Here is a 25,466-nt window from a genome sequence, read left to right as displayed (position 1 = left end):
AAAATAGGTGCTTAATGTTAGCTGACTTTGTCCAAGGTTTGCTGTCCCCAAGGAAGCAGGGCCCGGGAGTTCAGTTACCCTGAAATGTCAGGGTAACTTGTAACTTCCCTTTTCTTGGACCCCTTGGGACACAATCTAATGTGCTGGGCGCCAGGACAGATACCACAAATTCCTTCATTATCATGTTAATTGTTCCTGCACCCACCTAACTATGGGACTATCATTTTACTTTTTATCCAATCCCAGGGGTTTCCCTGCTTTGCTTTCTCCCACCTCTCTAGTCTATCACCAATAGATTTCATGTAATTCCCCTGCATCCCTTTTCTTTGATTGCAATGTATACCGTAAATACAGATGTAACCCACCATTCTCCAGAGCATTATCTCAATTCATTAAGGTTCTGCTTCCCAGCATATGTCGACAGTTTGGCTCAAATAAACTCACAAAAATTCTTTACAGGCTTGAATGTTTTTTTACATTAACAAATTCCTGTTTCACAGTCACAATTTGAAAGACGTTCCCAAGCATGCTCAGTGGAACTATAGCCCTCTGAGTTCAGGTAATGTATTAGGATAGAATAATAACCTAGATAGTGTTATTAGAAATATAAATGCATTAGAATAATATTCTGTATTTGTTTTGAAGTGTTTTGAAATTGGGTAGAGAAAAACCCTGGACTTTAACTTGTAACCTCTTACTGCAAGAGCTGTGTGTATTCAACTTAGATAAGCAAGAGAGTGTATTCCCCCTCCTGCACAGAGTGCAGAGTGGAGTTGTTTACTGATAATGCCATAAGAAACCTATGTAAAACCGTATTTTGTTTACAAGAACCTGGACTGCCCTGGGTTGACAGACGAGCTATAAAAAGGGGTCGGAAGAGACATTCGGTGATCTCTCGCTTGATCGCTGGACACGTGTCTTCGCTGATCGCGTTGATTCCTGCGCCTGGCTGGTGGCTCAATCGCTGGAAGCTTGCCTTCGCTGATAGCCCCCAGTCCGGGTGCAGTCCTCCCGCTCCACACCTGAGGGCAGACGAACAGCCGAGCCTCTGATTCAATCCGCTTCCGAGGGACGCTCTCTCCCCCGGATGCCCGGATCTCGGTCAGGTACGCTGGCCCTCTCCTCACCCTGCTGGGACCGACACACCAGCCCACAGAGACGATGTCGCTCGGAGGAAGCCACCAGACCCTGGGATCCCTTTTAAGCTCGTACCCACGGCGCAAGGACCTTATATGTGAGTAAAATAAAGTGTGCTGTGTGATTTAGCAACTGCATAATAAATCTTGTGTGGCCTATTTCCTCCCGATAGCTCTTAATGATCCTAAGTGTTAAGCCTGCCCTCGGTCCTGCTGGCTTAGAGTATTCTCTTCACTAGCAACTACTTAACACAAGCGCCATGTCAATCACCGGTGACTGACACTATACTTTCCGTCCCGAAGACAAAATAGGCTGGGCGCTTAACGTGTTAAAATGTCCGAATGTCCGAATACCTACACGGTTAAGTTTATCTCAAGGGACGCCTTGGATAACACCCCTCCTTTCTTGGACAGGTAAGTTTGGGAAATACGATAAGTCGTCTCCTACCTGGGAGTACACAGTACAAATTCAAGGTTCTGAGATGTGTTACTGCAAAGAAGCCATTTCTCAACTTGATTACACATCTTTTTCCAAGCAGCACCTATTAACACCCTGCAGTGCTCTCTAGTCATTTATAATTTCCTCAGAGGCCAGCCTTGGAGCCACAGGGTGCTGTATCCTGATTTGATTAGATGTGTTTAAGAGTGAAGTGAAATTAATCTTAGGATGAATACAAGAGCCAAGAAAATAAGAGGAGAGGTTGGATTAGTTATTAGGAAGCTGCTATGTGCTTGGGGTAACACCTCTTATTTATATGATCCTATTGACTCTTCACAGCCAACAGCTTCCTCACTGGCTCCTAGTTCTCCTCCTGCCCCTCTCCCATGCTCTTGGCAGTGGCCATGATCTGTAATGACTCCACTTTCCTTGCTTAAAATGTCCAGTTCTACTTAACCTCATGGTATGCAACACTTTCCTCTCCTCACTGACTGCTGTCCATTCCTCTGAACACCAACACTGCCCCACCCCTCCTAAAACACCCATACATGCACCTATTGTAATGGGGTGACCCACGGAGACGACCTCCAGGACTCAGATCAAAATTTAGGAGCCTTTATTAAGCTGGCCAGCGACTACAGTTACAGCACCCTGCTGCAGCAGAGGCTGAACTGCAGCGCTAACTGCAGGAGTTACAGCGTTTTTATTTGCAAAAACCACAAAGTTACAAAACCTTAGTTCCCGACACAGTACAGCATCATTACAGTGACTACCTTCCTATCTATGTGTTCTAGGAACAGAGAGTACAGCATCCTGGGAAGGGGCCATGAGACCATATCTCAAGGCCTGGCCTGATGTCAGCACATTCCTATCTATGTGTTTTAGGAACAGAAAGCACAGAGCGCCCCGTCTGGCCGAAGCGCCAGATAATGCAGCCCAGCACACTACCTGGGCCTGCAGCACTGTGCCCTACAGTCAGCTCCACTTCATTACTCAGGTCTCAGCTCAAACACCATGAGGCCCTCTTTGACTACACTATCTAAAGAGGTAATCCTCACCCATTTTGTCTCACCACTCTTTCCCCCCCCCAGTACATTTTACCATCTGAAATATTTCATTTGGTTTTCTTGTCTGCTTTCTCCCATTAATATGCACATTCCATGATCAAGGATAACTAGACTGTCCTACTCTTAATCATACTGGTATATTCCCTGCAGCTACAAGTATCCGGTGCCTAGCAGATGCTGCGCTGGTTGATGAACCCTGTGAAGTGGATGGCACACTCATACTGCAGATGAAAAATTGGGTTCAAAACACCTCTTGTTATGTAACCTGACCAAGGCCACACAGCTGAGAAGTGATGGAAGGCTGCAATAGTGTAAGGCTTAAGGGAGTTTCTGGGTCTATGGAGACCAGGTACCATTTTAGTTGGCTAAGGCCTATTAGGCCACAAAATAGAAAGAACTAGGTTTTCTTTTTTTTGTTTGTTTTAAATATATTTTATTGATCTTTTACAGAGAGGAAGGGAGAGAGATAGTTAGAAACATCAATGAGAGAGAAACATCGATCAGCTGCCTCCTGCACATCTCCTACTGGGGATGTGCCCGCAACCCAGGTACATGCCCTTGACCGGAATCGAACCTGGGACCTCTCAGTCCGCAGGCCGACGCTCTATCCACTGAGCCAAACCGGTTTCGGCGAGGACTAGGTTTTCAAGGAGGCACTCCGCTTCTGTGGATGGTCTCCCTTTCAAGCCCTGTAGGAGCTAGTCCAGATTTATTAAAGATGATCATGGTCAGAAGTTTATCTTTAGAAATCACATTCCACCCAAAATATCCTTGAGGTTTGACTAGTTCATCCATGCGATTATGGAAGTGATTATATTTCATGTCCCACCTGCCCATCTTTCTTCCTGCAGTGGGCTTTTGGCCAAAGTAATCAGTACAAATTAATCCTTTAGAGAGAAATATCATTTTAGCCACGATCAGATAGTTTAGCATATTTACCCTGCCTGTAAAATATTCTGCAAGGAAAGAACTGAAAACTTCAGAAAAAATGGGGAGGAAAAGAAGTACTAGAATGAAATCAGAAGAGGTAAGAAGGGCAAGGAAAGTCCTCTATTTTCTCCAAAAGTACATTCTATTCTTCTCCACCTTCATCAAAAAGGAATGCTCCACAGAGGAAACCACCTTCCATAGCCGTCAAGGAGTTTTGCAAAGTCCATGGGCCTTGGATCTCCAATGAGTGCCTGTAGAACATATCAAGGTAAACTGACCAAAGGCCAGTCTGACTAAAGAGGGGCAGGTATTAGTATACTCAGGTGCTTAAAAATAGCTTGATGGCTTTCCCCCTATAATCCAAGTGATATAAGAACATATGAGGTATGAGGAAAGCTATGAGGTGGTGGTCTGCATAGCTAAGTACTTTGAATCCGTTGTGACAGGATATGGCACTTGAAGGGAAGCATGACTCTTGACTAGTTAGGACAGTATCACGATCGCTGATGCAGAATACAAGAAAGCATTCTAACTTAGCATATTATAAACTCTGAAATATACAACAGGCAGAGTGATTCTTTATCTTAGCACCAAATCTTTCTCACTCTTCACACACTGTCAGATTTTATTATATAACTAGAGGCCCAGTGCACGAGATTCGTGTACTGGGGGGGGGGGGGGGGGGAGGGGTCCCTCAGCCTGGCCTGTGCCCTCGGGGGAAGTCCGCTGCCACGGAGGTGGGAGAAGCTCCCGCCACCTCTGCTGCTCTTGCCAGCCATGAGCCCGGCTTCTGGCTGAGAGGCATTCCCCCTCTGGGAGTGCACTGATCACCAGGGGGCAGCTCTGCGTTGAGCGTCTGCCCCCGGTGGTCAGTGCGCATCATAGCGACCGGTCGTTCGCCATTTGGTCGATTTGCATATTAGCCTTTTATTAATTAGGATAGACAAAAATAAAGACTATACCGTTTCATTACAAAGTACGTAAAAATAAAAAATAACCTGAGTGGCTTGGACAAGTTCATGTCAGGAGAACAACAACAACAAAAATTCCAGCTTTAAGACTTTTCTCACATCTGCTTGCTACGTAAGTAAAATGAATCATGCTTTTAGGACAATCAGTTCAAAATTAAACCAGTATCTTGAGGGGCACTTGAGATTTCTGCTTGTCACTCTCACACATTTATAGGGTTTGGCACAGAGCTAAACATGCTGCAGATTTTTCTGGGGAGGAAACGTTGTTAAAATGGGATATATCAGGAGTTGAGGATAAGCATCCTATAAAACCCTTATGTGGTACACATATGTGGTCTTGAGACTGAGTCGAAATTCACATTAGCTAAACTATTGTGATTGAAGAATATAAAGATAAAAATCTACTTAGAACACCTTTTAGTTTTGATAGCTCACTACACCCCCATGATCAAGGACTATTATTAGGCCCTAAAAATTTATTCTCCCAGAAATAAATGAAGAATTTGACAAATCCTTTATTAAAATGTTAACATGGTCAAAAAACATCTGAAAGCATTCTCCTAAATACTCTCAATAAGCTGCTCACACCCAATAACTACTGAAGTGCAATAAAACAAAATATACTGAGCAAGAAGGATCATCTAATACCACTTCATGTGCTAGAACTGCTTCAGCTGGTGGCAGTGCAGAGAGACACTTAATTCAATGCCAAGGTCTCTGCTAGATGGAAGGTCAAGGCTGTTTTATTTTTTTATTTTTCCAAGGCTGTTTTAAATCAAACCTTTGTTTTCCCAAACTCATGTGTGGGCAGTTTCTACAACTCCAAAGAGCTTCACAGATGTCCTGAGCAGAATTTACAGTGTAATTTCCTTTTCAAATTCTATAGTTTCAGCTCTCTATTCTAAAAGTAGTTTTAGGGTATAGTTCTTATTTCTGTGTTCTGAAAAAAAAACCTTTAAATTGCAAATACACACAAATACAAGTTCAATTACACATTAACCCTCTTTTGAGTCTTCTGTCCATGAAAATTTCACATTGTTGCTCAGCTCTGATAATTTGTATAAATTTTTCTATTTTACTTTGAACTTGGACAAAAAAATATAGTGCAGTTTATTTCATACTATTCTCAAGGCTCTTTCCACTCCACATATATCTGATTTAAGCTGTTTACATTGGGATTTTCTTTTATGAGCTTCCTTTCAGGAACTTTGGTTTATGCAATTCTACAATAAATGACAATAAAACATATTTTTAAAAATTCACCTAATAAGTTTTTCTCAAAGGAGATTAATAATCAAATGTCCAGAAGGATGGGAAAGCAGATTACAAATGATAGTCAGTGTGCAATAAACCAACTATCCCCAAATGTAAAATCTGTTAGATAAGTACAAATCAAGTACAAGAAAGTATCTTTTAAAGGTATCAGTGCCATGGAATTGTAGTGTTTCTGTTTTAAAATGCCACTGCATGACAACCATGTACCGATAATTTACATGTGATTTCATCTTTATAATAAACACACATTAATTCACCCCATTTTATGAGAGAAAATAAGACTTCAAAAATCATGGTGAGGAAGAGCTGGTATTTAAGTCCAAATATGACTCCACAGCAAAAATGAATATCTAATCCAATCATTGAGTTTAATTATTAAATGCCAAAATTTTCATTTCCTTTTCATCAGGCAATAAATAAAACTAAAAAATATTTATCGTGGTCACTGACATTAATATAGTACTATTTCAAAATCACATAGTTTGCTTTGAAAATATATTTTGTACTCATGCTAAGAAGTATTGAGATTAAATTACATCATACATAACCATATAAAAAGTGATAAAATGGTAATGTGGTATGGAGTAGGTGGCATATATATTTGGCGTTTTTTTTTCTTTACACTTTATTCAGAATAGAAAATACTAACATGTCATTTTGGGAAAATTCTTTTAAAAATCTATAAGGAAACACAGAAGCTTGAAAAAAAGTGGATTTTAAAAAGAGAGCCAGGGCACCTGCTACTACATGAATGAGATTTGAGGGCACCATGCTGAGTGAAGTTCGCCTGTCACAGGTCAAATATTATGACTCCATGTACGTGAGGCATCAGGAGCAATCAAACTCACAGAAAGTAAAGTGGAGGTTGCCAGAGGTAGGGGAAAGTGTGGAATTGTTTAAGGCAAAGTTTTAATTTTGTAAGATGAAAAGTTGAGACTGGCTGCACAATGTAAATACACTTAATACTTTTGAACTATATACCTAAAAATGGTAAATTTTGTTGAGTATTTTACAATTGAAATTAATTTTAAGGAAACAATGAATTATTTTTAATGCAGTAATAATACTGTGGTTATGCTTTAAAAACACTTAAATAAATACTAATAGGTTGATATTTGCAGGTTGGTGAGCATTAATTCTAAAATTGTATGCTTTAAATTTTCCTCAATGAAATAAAACAAAGTAACTCTTCAAAAAAGGGAGAACCAATAATAAAATTTCATAATCAAGAGAATAATCTATCATGAAAATATTTTATTGTAGTTTAAACATGTGAAATGTAGTAACACTTTAGCTACAACTGGTAAAGGTGACACATCACTTACTTCTCTTGGAAGAAAGCTGCCAAAAACTAGATATGGTTGCTGGGCTGGCACTAGAAAACTATACAGAGAAAATTATGTGAAACAGACTATAGTTTGCTATGAAAAGAACATATTTTTATTAAAGTAATCAAAAGTCAAAAAACAACAAAAGGGGAATTCTACAACCTTTGTCTGTAAATAGATAATCTTTATGTAGAAAAACCATAAAGTGACAGTCTGGAGAGCAGCTCTAAAATACACTTAACCCTTACATCAAGAGTGAGTAAATCATGGAATCAATTCACCCAAAAGAAATTGTCTTACTGGAGAACATTTTAGCTGAGCTGATTCAAATATATTATTTTCATTTCTGAAAAACTGTATTTCCTGATATTCAAAATCACCAAAGGTAAAATGTATAAGAGCCTGTTGAAGTAAAAAGATAAATCACCAATTCTCCAAGCATAATTACAAGTGAAATGAGTGAGGTCATCTTCTCCAACTATAAAACTATATGACACCCAGTTATGCATATAACCCACGTACAGGAAGCTTAGGTGGTGGCACTGAGGGAGCACAGTTACATCCTCACCTGGGACAGGGCTCACTTTGAGCAGCAGTAGTTCCCAGTCTTGTCATCATAGCACTTCCCCTGGGATTTGCATCTGTACATTATCTAAGTCCTGGGAAGTTGGTAACAAAAAATAAAGCCACAAATATAGTGAATTAAAGACCTCTAAAACTCTATCCTAAAACATGCAAATAGAGTGTGAATAAACCAAGCTGAGTTTTTAGTCACATGTTCCTTTAAACTTATACTAATGCCTTCATTAGTATCTACACAGAATTTTCTGTAATTAGCTTTTCCATTAAAATACTAGTATAAGAGGAAAACAACAAAGAAAAAAAAGCTCTTATTTCTTAAATGTATAGTCTTAGAAAAGTGGTACTATTTATTTTCAAAAACAATTTTCTCTGCTAAAGAAATCATACTGGCCCAAGCTGGTTTGGCTCAGTGGACTGTGGACTAAAGGGTCCTACGTTCGATTCCAGCCAAAGGCACATGCCTGGCTTCGATCCCCAGTAGGGGGCATGCAGGAGCCAGCTGATCAGTGATCCTCTCTCATCATTAATGTTTCTCTTTCCCTCTCCCTTCCTCTCCGAAATCAATAAAAATATATTTTTAAAAAAATCATTCTATGTGGTCATCTGAGACTAGGTTAAACAACTTTGGCAAACAGATTAATTTGCTCTCATTTTGAATGATCAAAATGATAAACTATTACCATGGCCATACAATTTTTCAGAATTTACACCACTACAGAGATAAATGTGTACAGAATATCCTATCTAAGAATAGACAAACATGGTAATTGACCGTACCTTCACTACATCCCCACTGGCTAATCAGCACGATATGCAAATTAACCGCCAACAAAGATGGTGGCTAATTTGCATACTGCAGGCAGGGCAGGACAGCGCAAGCCGCCATCCAGGCCCCTGTGTGTGACCACAGAAGCCGCGATCCCAGGCTGCAGGCCGGCCCTGGAAGCCCCAGAAGCCGCCTGCCTGCCGCCCCTGATCGGATCCAATCCTGGGCCGCAGGTCGGCCCCAGAAGCCGCCTGATACGGCAGTAACTCTATCAGTAAGCACTCTGAAAGTCAGTGGCATAAATGCACCAATTAAAAGGCAGATTATGGCCGAAACCGGTTTGGCTCAGTGGATAGAGCGTCGGCCTGCGGACTGAGGGGTCCCGGGTTCGATTCCGGTCAAGGGCATGTACCTGGGTTGCGGGCACATCCCCAGTAGGAGATGTGCTGGAGGCAGCTGATCGATGTTTCTCTCTCATCGATGTTTCTAACTCTCTATCTCTCTCCCTTTCTCTCTGTAAAAAATCAATAAAATATATTTAAAAAAATAAATAAAAAAAATAAAATAAAATAAAATAAAAGGCAGATTATGAGGGTGAATCAAAAACAAAACCCACTTTAAATATAAAGACACATATAGATTAAAGTGAATGAATTAAGTTGCAGCCTGTTTTGCTCAGTGGATAGAGCATTAGCCCGTGGACTGAAGGGTCCCAGGTTTTATTCCAGTCAAGGGCATGTACCTCAGTTGCTGGCTTGATCCCCAGTCCCTATCAGAGCATGTGCAGGAGGCAACCAATCAATGTGTCTCTCCCTTTTCCTTCACTCTCTCTAAAATTCAATGGAAAAATGTCCTTGGGTGAAGATTAACAAAAACAAAGTAAATGGCCGAAACTGGTTTGGCTCAGTGGATAGAGCGTTGGCCTGCGGACTGAGGGGTCCCAGGTTTGATTCCGGTCAAGGGCATATACCTGGGTTGCGGGCACATCCCCAGTAGGGGGTGTGCAGGAGGCGGCTGATCGATGTTTCTCTCTCATCGATGTTTCTAACTCTCTATCCCTCTCCTTTCCTATCTGTAAAAAATCAATAAAATATATTTAAAAAAAAAACAAAAAACAAAAAAAAACAAAGTAAATGGATTAAGTAACATTAAAGAGATTATAAGAAAAATATATTCCAAATTTTGTTAGTTGTATAATGGTTATGTTTAAATTATTAACACCTAAGAAATTGGGTGAAGGGTACATATAATATGCTGTAGTACTTTATAGTTTTTTTTTCATGTATGAGATTATTTCAAATTAAAATATTAAAAAATTAAAAACAAAATACTAATTGAAATGTATCTGCATTACATGAAAAATCTCCTAATTGCTTCTAGCATAATTTATTAAATTGTGCTAAAATTTACAAGGGTTCAATTAAAAATATCTTAATTCTAAATGATATAATAGAAAATATATACTAGTGCAGTTATAAGCACTTATCTGAAAATAAAAATTTAAAGAAGTGAATTTCAAGAAGGGATTAGCCAAAGAAAATATATGCACAACCCATGGACACAGACAACAGTATGGTGATGGCCAGAGAGAAATGGGTGGCAAGAACTGGGTAGAGGGGGCAAAAGGGGGGAAATAGGGACATCCTATATAATAATAAAAGGCTAATATGCAAATTGATTGAACGGCAGAATGACTGGTTGCTATGATGCGCACTGGCCACCAGGGGGCAGGCGCTCAATGCAGGAGCTGCCCCCTGGTGGTCAGTGCACTTCAATATGGGGAGTGCCACTCAGCCAGAAGCTGGCTCATGGCTGGCCAGCACAGAGGTGGTGGCAGGAGCCTCTCCTACCTCTGTGGCAGCACTAAGAAAGCCCAACTAATGGTTTAGACCCGATCCCTTGGGGGCCTAAGCGTTTAGTTGGAAATCCCCCAAGGGCTCCCTGGCTGCCAGAAGGATGTCTGACTGTAAGCTTAGGCCTGATCCCCCGGGGAGTGGGCCTAAGTTGACAGGTGGACATCCCCCAAGGGGTCCTGGACTGCAAATGGGCGCAGGCCGGACTGAGGGACCCCCCCCCCCCCCGAGTGCACAAATTTTTGTGCACCAGGCTTCTAGTTTCTAATAAACCTCAATTAGATCACAACTGGAATTTCTTCCTTTTTTTTTTTTTTTTTTACTATTTGCTTTTTAAAATTTTTTTTATTGATTTCAGAAAGGGAGAGGGAGAGATAGAAACACCAATGAGAGATAATCATTGACCAGCTGCCTCCTGCACGCCCCCCACTGGGGACCGAGCCTGCAACACAGGCATGTGCCCTTGACTGGAATCAACCTAGGGCCCTTCAATCTGCAGGCCAATGTTCTCTCCACTGAGTCAAACCAGCTAGGGCACAACTAGTATTAAAAAATATTTTCAAGTGCTCAAGAATACCCAAGTTTAGGGGGCAAAATACAAATCTTTCCTCCCTCTGATATTCCTTAATTAGGATAAAAGTCTCAGGGTAAGCCCACAGGAATGGTCTGCAATGAAGAAAAATTAGGTCAAGCTATAACTTCTGCAAACTTTATCTCGAAAGCCAAAAACATTCTGAGACAAATAAGAGCATTCTCTGGGGTCAGGGCTTTTTGTTTAGTTCTTTAATCTCTAAGTACTCAACATGTTACAGCTCAGAAATGCCCATACACTTACTAACAGTAAAGAGAGTGTAAAAAAAAAATTTCCCAAACATGATTCTTTCAATCACAGGTCTCTCTTTGGTAAGAAATAGACTCCCATTTACTTCCTTTCTCTCACTTGTAAAATAGAGGGAGATTATGATACTAGAGGCCCAATGCATGAAATTTGTACAAGAGTAGGCCTTCCTTCCCCCAGCTGCTGGCACCGGCTTCCCTCTGGAACCCAGGACCCAGGCTTTCCTCCGGCTGCCGGCAGGCACCCAGGACCCGGGCTTCCCTCGCAGTCCCGGCTTCGACCAGGAGAAAGACTGGTCTATTTAGCATATTACACTTTTATTATTATAGACTAGAGGCCCGGTGCATGAAATTCATGCACAGGGGTGGGGGTGGAGGGATGGGAGGGGATGTCCCACAGCCCAGCCTGCACCCTCTCCAATCTGGGACCACTCAAGGGATGTCTGACTGCCGGTTTAGGGGGATCAGGCCTAAACGGGCAGTTGGACATCCCTCTCACAATTCAGGACTGCTGGCTCTCAACCGCTTGCCTGCCTGCCTGCATACCCCTAACCGCTTCTGCCTGCCAGCCTGATCATCCTCTAACCCAGCCGTGGGCAAACTATGGCCCGTTTGAAATGAATAAAACTAAAATAAAAAAAAGACCATACCCTTTTATGTAATGATGTTTACTCTGAATTTATATTAGTTCACACAAACACGCCATCCATGCTTTTGTTCCAGCCCTCCGGTCCAGTTTAAGAACCCATTGTGGCCCTCGAGTCAAAAAGTTTGCCCAACCCTGCTCTAACCACTCCCCTGCCAGCCTGATCGACACCTGTTACCCTGCCGGCCCGATTACCCCCAACTGCCCTCCCCTGCGGGCCTGGTCACTCCCAACTTCCCTACCCTGCTGGCCTAGTCGCCCTTAACTGCCCTCCTTTGCCAGCCTGGTCAGCCCCACTGCCCTCTCCTGCTGGCCCGGTCACCCCTAACTTTCCTCCCCTGCTGGCCCGATTGCCCATAACTGCCCTCCCCTGCTGGCTCAGTCACCCCTAACTTTCCTCCTCTGCCGGCCTGGTCACCCCTAACTGCCCTCCCCTGCAGGCCTGATCGCCCACAACTGCCCTCCCTTTCAGGCCTGGTCCCTCCCAACTGCCCTCCCCTGCTGGTCTGATCGCCCACAGTTGCCCTCCCCTGCTGGCCATCTTGTGTGTTGGAGTGATGGTCAATTTGCATATTACCTCTTTATTAGATAGGACCAACCTGGTATAGAATACCTGTGTATAAATAGGTTAGAGGGTAAAGGGTTTACACCACGCCCTTTATAAGAAGAGCAGACAACTATGGCAGAAAATAGTAACTGTCTATCACAGAGCCAGCAAAACAGGGCATTTCCTGTAACTAGAAGGCCTTGCCTACTAACATTTTAGTCAACCTGTAAAAATTTTGCTAACCAATTTAGCATTATGCAATATGCTATTATAAAAATATGGTAGACTATCTCCCCGCTAATATTCACCAATTTCTGGATCCCTTTAAACTTTCATAGAAATCCATGGGGAATTAAACAGGCTTACTTTAGATATTTTCTCAGTAAGTAAAATTTATCTAACAATAGTATTGCAATTCCAGAAAAAAAAAATCCCATACAATCTAATACATACATTAACAAACTTCAGAGAATACATATTCTATCAAGACCAAGCAATCCCCACCCATGCATCCAAAAGGAAGCCAGTCTTACCCACTGTGACATAAACTAGGTTCACTGTATCTGGTTCCACATTAAAAGAACTGCTAAATCCCATTGCAGTAGAAAAAAATACTACAAATAAGCACCCACAACCGACCTAACAATTTCTACTCACTCCTACTTCTCTCAGATATGTTTTAAGATAGAAGTAAGCATTCCTTGCAATTTGACTGGCAAAATCGTTACCTGACTTCAGTTATTTCTAAGCCTATAATAGATACCAGAGAATGATGGAATGCCCAAATCAGCAGAAACTCAACATTATAATTTTTGCAAAAAAAAGATAATTTTTTAAATGGCTGTATTTGTAGTTTTTAAAAACCAGTACCAAATGTTCATGTTTATTTTGAGCAACACTTAGAAATTAAAAAATATGAACAAACAAAAAAATGAACAATAAAAGAATAACTTCCAAGCAATACTGCATGTTGATAAGAACCACTAAGTAAAATAATATGATTGGCTCACTTCTAAAGCTATTGTAGGTTTGACCAGTTTGGAAATAGCATGCCTCACTGCTCAGCTAATATACCTAACTCCCTCCAAAATGGGTACAACTTATTTTATTTTGTGACTAGGCAAGATTAAGTAAAACAATTGAAAATATATTTTTAAAAAGCATAGTAACTCAAAACAACTTATTTGGGATCATTTTCTACTCTCTTTTAAGGGGGAAAACCCCCCATGAAATCACGGTGCCTAAATGTGAAATGGAGACAGATTCAAAAAGAGCAGTGTCGGTTCCATTTACAAAGCCCTTTATCACATTACATTTATAGCAATACTGTGATCAACATCATACAAGGTTTCTTATTTCTTCCTTAGACAGCAGCAATGTTTCTCCCACTGCATAACAGATTTCAACTCTGCAAATGGTTTAAATCAACTTTCTGCACCCTGAATTTACAAACTATTGGATGTTAAGTTTCCTTAAAACTATCTTATTTTTAAACTTTACTTAAAGCTAAAACTAAATCTTTAAAAACACACACACACACACAAAAACAAAGGTACTTTCAACAGAAGCTTGTAGAAATTTACTAACACTAGGGTTTTGAAGATAGCCTACGGAGGGCTATAAAGGGGCAAGTATCGCCCTGGCAGGTTTGACACAGGGGATAGAGTGTTGGCCTGCAGACTGAAGGGTCATGGGTTCGATTCGGGTCAAGGGCAAGTACCTCAGTTATCAGCTCTGCAGGCTGGATCCCTGGCCCAGTTGGGGCATGTGCAGGAGGCAACTAATTGATGTGTCTCTTCCATAGTGATGTTTCTCTCCCTCCCTCGCACTTTCCTTAAAAATCAATGGAAAAATATCCTCAGTGAGGATTAAAAAAAATAAAAAATGAAGGGGCAACTATCAAACAACTAATTCTATGGGCAATTCTTATTAGAAAAATGCTTTCAAAATAAAATTCTTTCATGACGGATGAAATAAAAAGATGGAGATTTAATTTTTCCCTCATAATAAGTAGTTGCTCAGGACATAGGTTGAGTGTACTGAAATCATATTGCTTCTTTGAAAAAGTAAATTTACTGTAGCCACATTCACCTTATCTTTTGACCTCTGGGTACTAGTATTACCCAAGAGAACCTTATCAAAGAAATTGGCTTGCAAACCTACCAAATAGGAGTCTCGGGTTCCCTAATTTTTATGGTCATCTTAGTAAATATAAAACTTTAGCTGCGTGAACAATGGAGCTAGGTATAGTGTGTTAGGTATACAAATACAACAGAAGTGCTAAACTCACTTAGTAGGACAAGGACTTTAAGGGACTTGATGTTACCAATAGGGCAAAAAAACAACATCATGGTTTTTTGTTCAGATTTTATTTGAAATCTAATTCAAATTGCCAAAGCTACAAAATGGGGGAAGACATCTGTATTAGTTTTGCTAAGTCACAGCATTCTAAAACAAAATACTACTACTGCCAGCAGATCCATTATACACATTTCTGATGAAATTCATTACCACAATAATTTCATCTTGAAAACAGCCACAAAAAAAGTAATTTACACAATATAAAACAATGACAGGTCTACAGATGCAGTTACACATGCTTCACAAATAAACAAACAAAAATCCCAGGAATGCTCTTTCATTTGATTTTTTTTTAAAACAGACCATTCAGGCACAAAACAAAATTGCATTTCCAATAAGTGACAGCATCTTAAAAACGTATGTCAATGTTTGTTTTTCTTTGACTTTTTATGAGACCTGTGTGGAGATCGGGACTGGGATCTGGATTTCTTCCCTGATTTTTTAGGGGATCTAGACCGTGATCGCCTAGACCTTTTAGGTGTTCTTGAACCAGATGGTGATCTGAGGAAACAAACAAAAACAATTTATCACAGTACTCTGTGATCAAAATTGACTTCTTAAATTATCTAAAATGAGCTTTAACTGAACACAACAAAAGTCACTGAAATACATAAGGTTGCAAATTTCCCAGGTCTACACTCTGCCTACGCGCACACACACAGATTTTGTACTTCATGTGCATTGCATCAGTCATCAATAGTGCACTTGCTGCCCTAACCGGTTTGGCTCAGTGGATAGAGTGTTGGCCTGTGGACTAAAGGGTCCCAGGTTCGATTCTGGTCAAGGGCATGTACCTTGGTTGCGGGCATATACCCAGTAGGAGGTGTGCAGGAGGCAGCTTATCTATGTTTCTAACTCTATCCCTCTCGCTTTCTCTCTGTAAAAAATTAATTAAAAAATAAAATTGTATATATATACACACATATAAATAAATAAATAAATAAATAAATAAATAAATAAATAAATAGTGCACTTGCTTAAAAAGCCAGGATCCTAAGACTTACCACACCACTCTACTGAATCAAAATCTCAAGGCAGAACTGGGGGTTTGCAGTTTTAATAAGTTCCCCAAGTTAGTGATATACCTCCAAGTCTGAACCTCTAAATCTACAAGATAAAGTTCAAAATGGCATCTAATTACTAGCATTCACAACATTTTAAACAGAAGACAGCTTTGTAGCCTATCTCCTTGAGGGAAAAGGATCCAACTATTGCAGTATCATTCAAGGGAACTATGTGAAACAGCACAATTTTGTAAATACTGTTCATGAAGATTACCAAAACAAATAATGTATTGATGTGTATGTGTGTGCGCATACATACCAGTAACTTATCTATTTTATAAAGATTTTACTAAAAATGGTTACAATAATAAAGTTTTAGAGGATAAGTTTTAGCTCCTAGGAAAATAACACCAGATAATAAAACATTTCTGAAACACTTTTCTGGAACTACAAGAATAAAAGTATACACTAAATTATACACTGAAGAAATGGTGTTTATTTTCACAAGTCTCTACCCAAAAACTCACTATTAAGATTGCAGGAGAAATATGGAGGCAAGGAGGATGTATTTTTTTTTCAGCCTTGACAAAAATCAAAAAATGTTCTATAGAAACTAAAGAACAGAATGAAAAGTAAAGCAGCTATCCCTATCCCATAGGAAACACTGGATGTGATGTTAAAGTTCTTGGCTGGCTTTACTTGTTGGAAGCCTTATTGTGCTTTAGTCATGAGACTGGTGTTAGGAGATGGGAAGGCATAATCTAAAATGAAAGTATCTTTTTGGTTTTCTAAAATCCTGTAAAACAAGCATGTCAAACTCGTGGCCCACAACAAATATTTTTGCGGCCCAGCCAATAACAGTATATAAGAAATGTTTTAGCCCTAACCGGTTTGGCTCAGTGGATAGAGCGTCAGTCTGCGGACTCAAGGGTCGCAGATTCGATTCCGGTCAAGGGCATGTGCCTTGGTTGCAGGCACATACCCAGTAGGGAGTGTGCAGGAGGCAGCTGATCGATGTTTCTCTCTCATCGATGTTTCTAGCTTTCTATCCCTCTCCCTTCCTCTCTGTAAAAAATCAATAAAATATATTTTAAAAAAAATGTTTTAATAAAAATGTTGCAGCTTAATTTTTACAATATCCTATTATACATAATTAATAACAAACTACAACATTTGCTAATGACTGATTACTATAATCGTGTTGCATTCATTTCCTTGACACACAGGTGCACCATCTCTCTCCACTAATACTAGCAGCGAATATTTTAGCAACCAATTGCCACATCATTGTCTTGGACTTGTTTGGTGTGTGCAATAGGAAATATTTTGCTTTCAGAGAACAAGAAAAATAGGTTTATTTGCATTACACTTATTAATTTGTGCAGTTATTCAGTATCTGGTAAGTTAATGTACAAGAAAAAAACATTAATTTTTATTAAAATGTTCTATTATTTTATGTTAATGATTACTCATTTATTTCAGCCCTTAGTATTCAGCAAGTCTCTATTGAAATAAACCTACGCTTCAATGAAAATTGAAGCTTTCATTTTTTTGCGGCCCACATAAACTTAAACCTTGTTTATTTGGCCTGTGATAGCCTTTCAGTTTGACATGCTTGCTGTAAAACATAGCTACCAACCAAATCATTATCAAAAACTGGTAGAATGACAAGGAAATTAGTATCTCAAATATTGCAAAAAATGATTTGCATTTACCTTTTGGCCTTTTTGCTAGCATCTCGAGGAGAATCTTTGTGAGATGACCTGGACCGTGAACTCTCTTTATGAGATCTTTCTGAACGCTCTGATCGCTCCGACTTTGGTGATGGGGACTTCACTCGTCTACCACTGCTACTGCGAGATGGGCTAGGGGACATACTGTGTCGCCTTTTCCTATGGAACAAAGCCCCAAAAACATTCCATAAGTGAGCAAAGGAACAAGCATTCAAGTTCCTGCTACTAAATTAGCTATTAATTCCTACCAGTACTTGTACCAACTTTATTTCACTAACCTTACTGATGTTACTTTCCAAAAACATTCAAAGCCTTTTATACCAAGATCCAATGAAGTCTTAAAAGAGATTGATCAAGCCAAAAACTGAAATCAAGGATACTGGAATTTCTTTTGCTATAAGAGATTACTGAGACAATGGACAAAATTTCATTAAGGTCTCTAATCAGGTAAGTTTTTAAATGTTAATTTCACAATCTTGAAACTTTTATTGTGGTTTATATAAGACTAGAGGCCCGCCCTAACCGGTTTGGCTCAGTGGATAGAGCACTGGCCTGCAGACTAACGGGTCCCAGGTTTGATTCCGGTCAAGGGCATGTACCTTGGTTGCCGGCACATCCCCAGTAGGAGGTGTGCAGGAGGCAGCTGATGGATGTTTCTCTCTCATCGATGTTTTTAACTCTCTATCCCTCTCCCTTCCTCTCTGTAAAAAAATCAATAAAATATATTTAAAAAAAAAAAAAAAAAGACTAGAGGCCCGGTGCATAGATTTGTGCACCGGTGGGTGTCTCTTGGCCTGGCCTGCGCCCTCTCACAATCTGGGACCCCGTGGGGGATGTCAGACTGCCAGTTTCGGCCCAATCCTTGCAGGCCAGGCCGAGGGACCCCACCAGTGCATGAAATCCATGCATCGGGCTTCTAGTATAAATATAGGATCTTTGGTTAATCTCTTCCTACCCCTCCCCATCTCCCCTTCCCTCTGAGATTCATCAGTCTGTTCCATGTTTCCATGCCTGTGCATTGAGCATCTGCCCCCTTGTGGTCAGTGCACATCACAGCTACTGGTTGAATGGTCGCCTAGACTTTTATACATAACTAGAGGCCCAGTGCACAAAATCTGTGCACTCGGGGGGCGGGGGGGTGTCCCTCAGCCCGGCCTGTGCCCTCTCACAGTCTGGGACCCCTCAGGAGGTAACAACCTGCTGGCTTAGGCCTGCTCCTGGGTGGCAGAGGGCAGGCCAAATCCCTAGGTGCAGCCCCTGGTCTGGTTCAGAGCAGGGCCGAATGGGGGGTTGGGGCGCCGCTCCCTGTCATGCACAGAGCAGGGCAGATTGGGAGGTTACGATGCCACCCTCAGTCACACTCAGGGCAGGGCCGACTGGGGGGTTGGGGAACCGCCTCCTGTCACACTGAAGACAGGGTCGATGGGGAGGTTGCGGCGCCACCCCCTGTCACGCACAGAGCAGGGCCAATCAGGGAGTTGGGGTGCTGCACCCTCTCATGCACAGAGCAGGGCCCATCAGGGGGTTGAGGAGCTCCCCCATGTCACTCACAGAGTAGGGCCGATAGGGGAGCTGGGGCACCGCCCCCTGTCACACACAGAGCAGGGCAGATCAGGGGGTTGGAGCACCGCCCTCTATCACCCACAGAGCAGGGCCGATCAGGGGGTTGGGGCGCCGCCACTGTCACACTCAGGGCAGGGCCGATGGGGAGGCTATGGCTCTACCCCATTACACATAGAGGAGGGCCCGTGGAGGGGGGGTTGGGGCGCCGCCCTCTATCACCCACAGAGCAGGGCCGATCAGGGGGTTGGGGCACCGCCACTCTCACACTCAGGGCAGGGCTGATGGGGAAGTTATGGCTCTACCCTGTCACACACAGAGCAGGGCCCGTGGGGGGCAGGGGGGTTGGGGCGCCACACCCTGTCACACACAGAGCCGCAGGGCGATCAGGGGGTTGGGGAGCTCCCCCTATCAGGTACAGAGCAGGGCTGATCAGGGTGTTGGGGCGCCTTCCCCTGTCACGAATAGAGCAGGGCGGATAGGGAGGTTGCGGCCCCACCCCCTGTCACACACAGAGCCGCAGGGCGATCAGGGGGTTTGGGCGCTGCCCTCTATCACACTGATCCCGATGCTGGGAGGCCTCTTGGCTCCGCTGATCCTGGTGCTGGGAGGCATATTACCCTTTTACTATATAGGATAGAGGCCTGGTGCATGGGTGGGGGCCGGCTGGTTTGCCCTGAAGGGTGTCCTGGATCAGGGTGGGGGTCCCCACTGGGGTGCCTGGCCAGTCTGGGTGAGGGGCTGAGGGCTGTTTTCAGGCTGCTCCCAACTGCTCCTTTTTTTCTTTTTTTTTTTTTTATTCTGGGCCAGCTTTAGCTCTGGCTCCAGCTCTGAGGCCTCTGCTGCTGAAAGCAGGTATCTGGTTTGTTTGGGTTCTAAAATCGAAACACTGTTTCAACTCCAGCTCTGAGATCCCGGTGGGCTGAAAGCAGGTTTCTGGGGTTTTGTTTAGCTTCTATATTTGTAACAATGTTTCAAACTGCAAGCTCAGAGGCCGGCAAGGCAGGCGGGGAACATTGCAGTCCTCCGTCACTGAAGCAAGCAAGCCTCATGTCAGCTTTAAGCTGCCTGGCTGCCGGCCGCCATCTTGGCTGGCAGTTAATTTGCATATCGCCCTGATTAGCCAATGGGAAGGGTAGTGGATGTACACTAATTACCATGTTTCTCTTTTATTAGATAGGAGGACTAGACGCCCAGTGTATGAATTCGTGCACGGGTGGGATCCAATGAAGGTTGACCGGCTGGCCCCTCCTGATCGGGGTGGGGGGCGATCAGGGGCAGGGTTGACTGGCCCCGCCCCCCGGTCAAACTTCCAGTTGAGGGGACAATTTGCATATTAGCCTTTTATTATATAGGAAGGATGGGGCACCAAGTTATTCTTAAATTGTTGGGGAAGGGGAAAGGAGAAGAAAATAAGGCAAAAGTAGAAAGACATCTGGAAATTCTTTATACTATTCTTGCAACTTTTCTGTAAATCTAAAATTATATCAAAATAATAAAAAAGAAAAAATAGATTTACTATTTAACTAATAACTATGCTATTTGTAACTATTTGTAGAGTAACTAAGCCAGAATTTTTAAATTTGAATTCACTTGGTTTTCATTAGGAAAAAATTAACTGTTAATTGAAGCAATTTTCTCTACTAAATCAGATTTGGGGATTATTAACATAGAAAATAAAAATTAAAAGAGAAGCGATGTTTATTAGAATGAAGATAAAGTAAATAGCAAGTCCTTACAGTCCATGTGCACAGTCTCCTTTCCAGGTAAGACTGGAAGACTCAAGTTTATAAGTGGCAGACTCAGCACAGAATGCTTATATTGGAGACAAGAAAGATCTAGCAAACTGTTTAGTTATTTAAGCCTAAGCTTGATACCTAGTATGATAACTAAATTCTTAGCACTGAACTAAGTTTAAGGTACCTTGTGAACCATGTGAAAGGATATAATGGGATGATGGCTTAATTAACAAAAGCAAGTGCTAATTAATGGTCCCATTTCTCAGTTAGTTCGCCTCCTGTAGGCAAGAGCCAAACATATTTATCATGAAAAAATACTTTTCTAGTTTGTTGGAACCGGTGTTGAAAATATTGTAACATGGAACATCATTCTAAATCCTAAAACCAGTATAGGTATTAAATTAGAAATGTTATACCTTTCTTTCCTTGTTGGAGTACACTCATCTTTTTCCTTCTTGTCTTTGGATCGAGATTCCAATTTTTCTTTATCCTTCTTATCTCTTTCTCGTTCTCTTTCTAATTCTTTCTCTTTCTCCTGTGTATTTAATTTTTAAAGAAAGAATATTTTGTTATGAAAATATATCAATCTGGGTTAATCTCATTTATATAATAATATGTTCTCTTCTATTTAACTAATTTTCAAATCACTAATAACATTTAAAAAAAAAAATACCTCCTCTTCCAGAAAAGCTAGCCATTTCTTCTACTCACCCTGAATAACAACAGTAATACCAGTGAGAGCAGCTAAGTATTTACTGTGTGCTTACCATAGGCCAGGTAATTAGTAAACAACCCTCACACACCATTTCATGTATTTCTTCCAAACACCCAAAGCAGTGCTTTTATCCCAGTTCTAGAGATGAAAGCTGAGACACAGAAAGGTTAAGTTCCATGCCCCTGGTCACACAGAATAAAGTCAGGATTTGAGCCCAAGCTCTGAAGCTAAGGTTCGTAACTACCACCTGCAGAATGCTGTCCCCTACAAGCTAACAATGCACTGACCCTGACATCTCTCAGATGACAATAAAATAGCAGTGACACTAACTGCACAGCAAGTTATTTAATCAAAAGAGAGCCTTACCAAAGCAATAGGCTGAAAAGGAGAAATAGCTATTCACAAAAACTGTCCATCAGAAAATCTTACTGGTGAGAGACAGGTACCAATTGTATTGGAAATTTTAATTCCTAATTTATGAAAGTAAAAACTACGTGAGTATACAATTATATAAACCAGAAAAATTATATCCTTATCCTCAGATGCTGTAATTGCCACTTCTCACTTGAAATTATAATTTCTATTGATTATATAATTAACCCTTTGCGGTCGTTTGTCTACTCTCAGCCACCAAAGCTTTTTTACTGTTTCCGGTCGTATGGCTGCTCTCAGCCACCACAGCAAGGAACCATACGAATCTTAACTCTATTCATTCATGTATCAGTTCATAATTTCTCTGAAAGCTCTTAAGTGTCTAAGCGACCTTGTCACGAACCAAAACATTGCCCCAACAAATCAGAGATATCGAAACTCAATATAAACAAACGCGGTCGTTCCACACTCGCCATGCAAAACACCGTGGCGTGGCGAGTCAGTCGCCTTTTGAGAGTGAAGAAATCGACAAGCTTCGGAGATACTTCGCAGAATTTCAAATAAAGCTTTACAAATTACGTTTAACTGTAATTAGGCATTCTCACTTCTTAAGATATTTCAAAATAATACTCCAAAATGGCAAAAAGAAAGTTACCAAAAGAAGTGTACTGCGAATCTGAAAGTAACTATGAAGAGTTTTATTTTGGCACCTTGAATACTGACTCTGACGTAAAAAGTGATAGCATTTATAGTGACTCTACTAGTAGTGACGCAGTTCCAAAAAAGAATTAGTAAATCTTGTTTATCCTTCATAATCTTGCATGTTATGTATCACTGCTCTTTCAATGGAAATTAATTCCGACCAGTACGACACCCATGTCCAAATTTAGTACGACCACAAAGGGTTAAAGGAATAGCTATAGACAATGAACCCACAAAGCCAACTCAGGTCTTCATTAGTAGGAATTTAACTGCTCTATGATTTCTGTGCATCAAGAAAGCTATCTGATAGCTGACAAAAAGCCTGCACCAGATGTTGGCAAACATTTCCTATAAAGAGCCAGAAAATATTAAATATCTTCTGCTTTGTGGGCCACACAAAAACTGTCAAAAGTATTCAACTCTGCCACTGGAGAATGGCTGTGAGCCATGTTTATATAAAAAAATGAGGTGATGGCTAGCTACAGTCTGCCAACCCATTGTGCACACCTTCAAGAAACACACCCTCCTCCCCAAATGCAATCTGGAATGCAGGAGACTAAAACATACATGTCTTACTACCTTCAGGACCAGTAAGCATTCCAAGGTAGGAATCTTCCACAAAGATCAAACACCTGCCACCATCTCCAAAGGGATTCGTGTGGTACAGATACATAACATCTTTTTTTAAATCTAAATTATCTTTATTCAAAATATATCATATAGAGTACAAATTTTAAAAGTGAGGCTGATGGTCTGTAAAATATAGTTTCCTCATGCATAATTTATAGAAATCAAACTATAGTTGAAATATTTTAATTCAATAATAAAGTGTAATAGTTGCTATTATCTAACTCAAAATCCTGCAAAATTGGGACTATAGCCCAGTTTCAGAGAGAAAAAGCAGTACCAAAGTTGTTTTTCCATCCTATTGCACCCATCACTAGTTCTATACCATTTGTAGTGATTGTAATCTCCCTTCCAGCTTTTTCCTATTTCTCTTTCTATATAACCTATAATATAAGTGTAATATGCTAATTAGACTGGTCATCCTTTCGGACTAAGCTGGGGCTGCGAGGGAAGCCTGGATCCTGGGTGCCTGCCGGCAGCTGGAGGGAAGCCTGGGTCCCAGGTGCCAGAGGGAAGCCGGTGCCAGCAGCCAGGGGAAGGAAGGCCTACTCTTGCACGAATTTCATGCATTGGGCCTCTAGTTTTTTTTATGAGTCAAGACATAGCAGTCCCAATAAAATCCCTGGGTTCTCCCAACAATTATCATGTGGGTCCCCTTGTCCTAAAATTCTGTATACCCCTACATATTTTTTAATGTACAAGAATATCAGGTCTCTCGAAAGTTTAGAGTTCACTGATGAGGTAGTCTACCACTTGCTGTCCCTCCTTGAAAACAATGGAAAAGGAGTCCTACATGAACTTTCTAAACCCTAACTCCATCTTTTTGTCTCTATGCCACTTCTCATGGTTTCTGGTATCTCATTGTCACAAATACTCTTTCTATAGGGTCTTCCAGTTTTGAAATCATACTCTTACCAGGATTTTCTTGTTTCTTGTTTATCTACAATAAAATATTATGCTATAACCCTAACTCTTTTACAAGTTGAAATAATTGTAAAACATGAAATTTCAAATGTTCCTAGTTGTCTACCAGTATCCAGCATTTATACATCAAAGGATGCAATTTGAAATAATTTTCCTTAATATACCAATATTCTAGGGAGTCAAAACAAATAATTTTGGAAAAATGCATGTTATTGAGTATTCTTATTCCTTACTCGTTGAAGAAGTTTATCTCTGTAGTGTTCTACTTGCTCCTGAAAGCTCTGGCCTGGTTTTTTAGGCCTTTTTCCAGATTCCAATTCATCCTGAAACTTCATAACTTTGAGCTGTGAAATAAGACAAAATTTTTTCATCACTATAGTTTCTCAAGTACTGCTTGATGAACATGGATACATGGAACAGGTTGACAGCTGTCAGAGGGGAGGGGGGGCAGGAGGTCTGGATGAAAGAAAGTGAAGTGATAAGTAACCCTCCCACCCCCAATATATATATATAACACAGACACAGACAACAGTGTAGTGATGGCCAAGGGAAAAGGGAACTGTGGTGGAGATGGGCAAAGAGGGGAAAATGGGGATGGAAAGAGACTTTGCTTGGGGCAATGGGGCACACAATTCTGTGTGTAAATGATGTTTTATTGAGTTGTACACTTGAAATCTGTACTCCAATAAATTCAATTAAAAAAATATTTTCTTTGAAACAAGCGTATTAAAAGGAAAAACATAAATACAGCAAAGTAGCATGTGTCAGACAAGCCCAACTATGCAGAGCTCTCCACACAACCGTATAAGATGACTCAAAAACCTAAATGTGGTTCATGCCCTTAAGAACTTATCTCAACACAATGATAATGAAGTTGCCATCTGGTTCACCAAAGAATTACATTTTAAAATTAGAATTTGGTTCACAATGCAATTCCCCAAATGTTAAGTTGTTAAGAGGTAGGCACTACAAGAGCAAGAGAAACAATCGAGGAGTGTCTAGCAAAGAAAGGAAAGGTCAGATCATCAGAGAGCACATATATACAAATACATCAAAATTAACAAAAAAGCTAAATTAGTTTTTTTTCTCTTTAAGCCAATAAGGAAATAGAACATTTAAGAATGATCAAAATCTGTTTTGGCATTTTTAATTACCAAAATGTCACTTCAATTATCAAGAAAATATATTTTTAATGAACTTGGTCTTTGTTTCTACTCCAATATTCCATCGGGTCAGTTAGGCGGAGTTCAGCAAGGCTGTTAAAATGGGCACATGCAGCCTGAAAAGGGCAACTGTGAGTGTATTCACGGACATCCATCACCTTGCGCCCCTAAAAACTCTAGAGAGTGTAA

General features: G+C 40.9%; 1 protein-coding gene across 11 annotated transcripts in view; it reads right to left on the bottom strand.

Moving 5' to 3' along the window:
* Nucleotides 1-14,727: 14,727 nt before the first annotated feature.
* The window catches only part of LOC118676351 (U2 snRNP associated SURP domain containing), a 76,550-nt gene continuing 65,811 nt past the window's right edge, over nt 14,728-25,466 (bottom strand). For 8 of the 11 annotated variants that reach the window (XM_036350136.1, XM_036350138.1, XM_036350132.1 and 5 more), the window contains 4 exons: nt 24,348-24,458; nt 21,191-21,309; nt 17,458-17,634; nt 14,728-15,239 (listed from right to left, as the gene is read on the bottom strand). In XM_036350136.1, the coding sequence (XP_036206029.1) occupies nt 15,101-15,239; nt 17,458-17,634; nt 21,191-21,309; nt 24,348-24,458 (546 nt within the window). In that variant the 3' untranslated portion in view covers nt 14,728-15,100. Of the gene's footprint in view, nt 15,240-17,457; nt 17,635-17,753; nt 17,883-21,190; nt 21,310-24,347; nt 24,459-25,466 lie in introns of those variants that run through there. The other 3 variants (XR_004974088.1, XM_036350139.1, XM_036350140.1) reach the window with 3 other exon arrangements.

Source organism: Myotis myotis, unplaced genomic scaffold (assembly GCF_014108235.1).
Source record: "Myotis myotis isolate mMyoMyo1 unplaced genomic scaffold, mMyoMyo1.p scaffold_m19_p_2, whole genome shotgun sequence".
NCBI lineage: Eukaryota > Metazoa > Chordata > Mammalia > Chiroptera > Vespertilionidae > Myotis > Myotis myotis.
The sequence above is the reverse complement of the archived record's forward strand: the minus strand, read 5'-3'. Positions and strand labels throughout refer to the sequence as shown.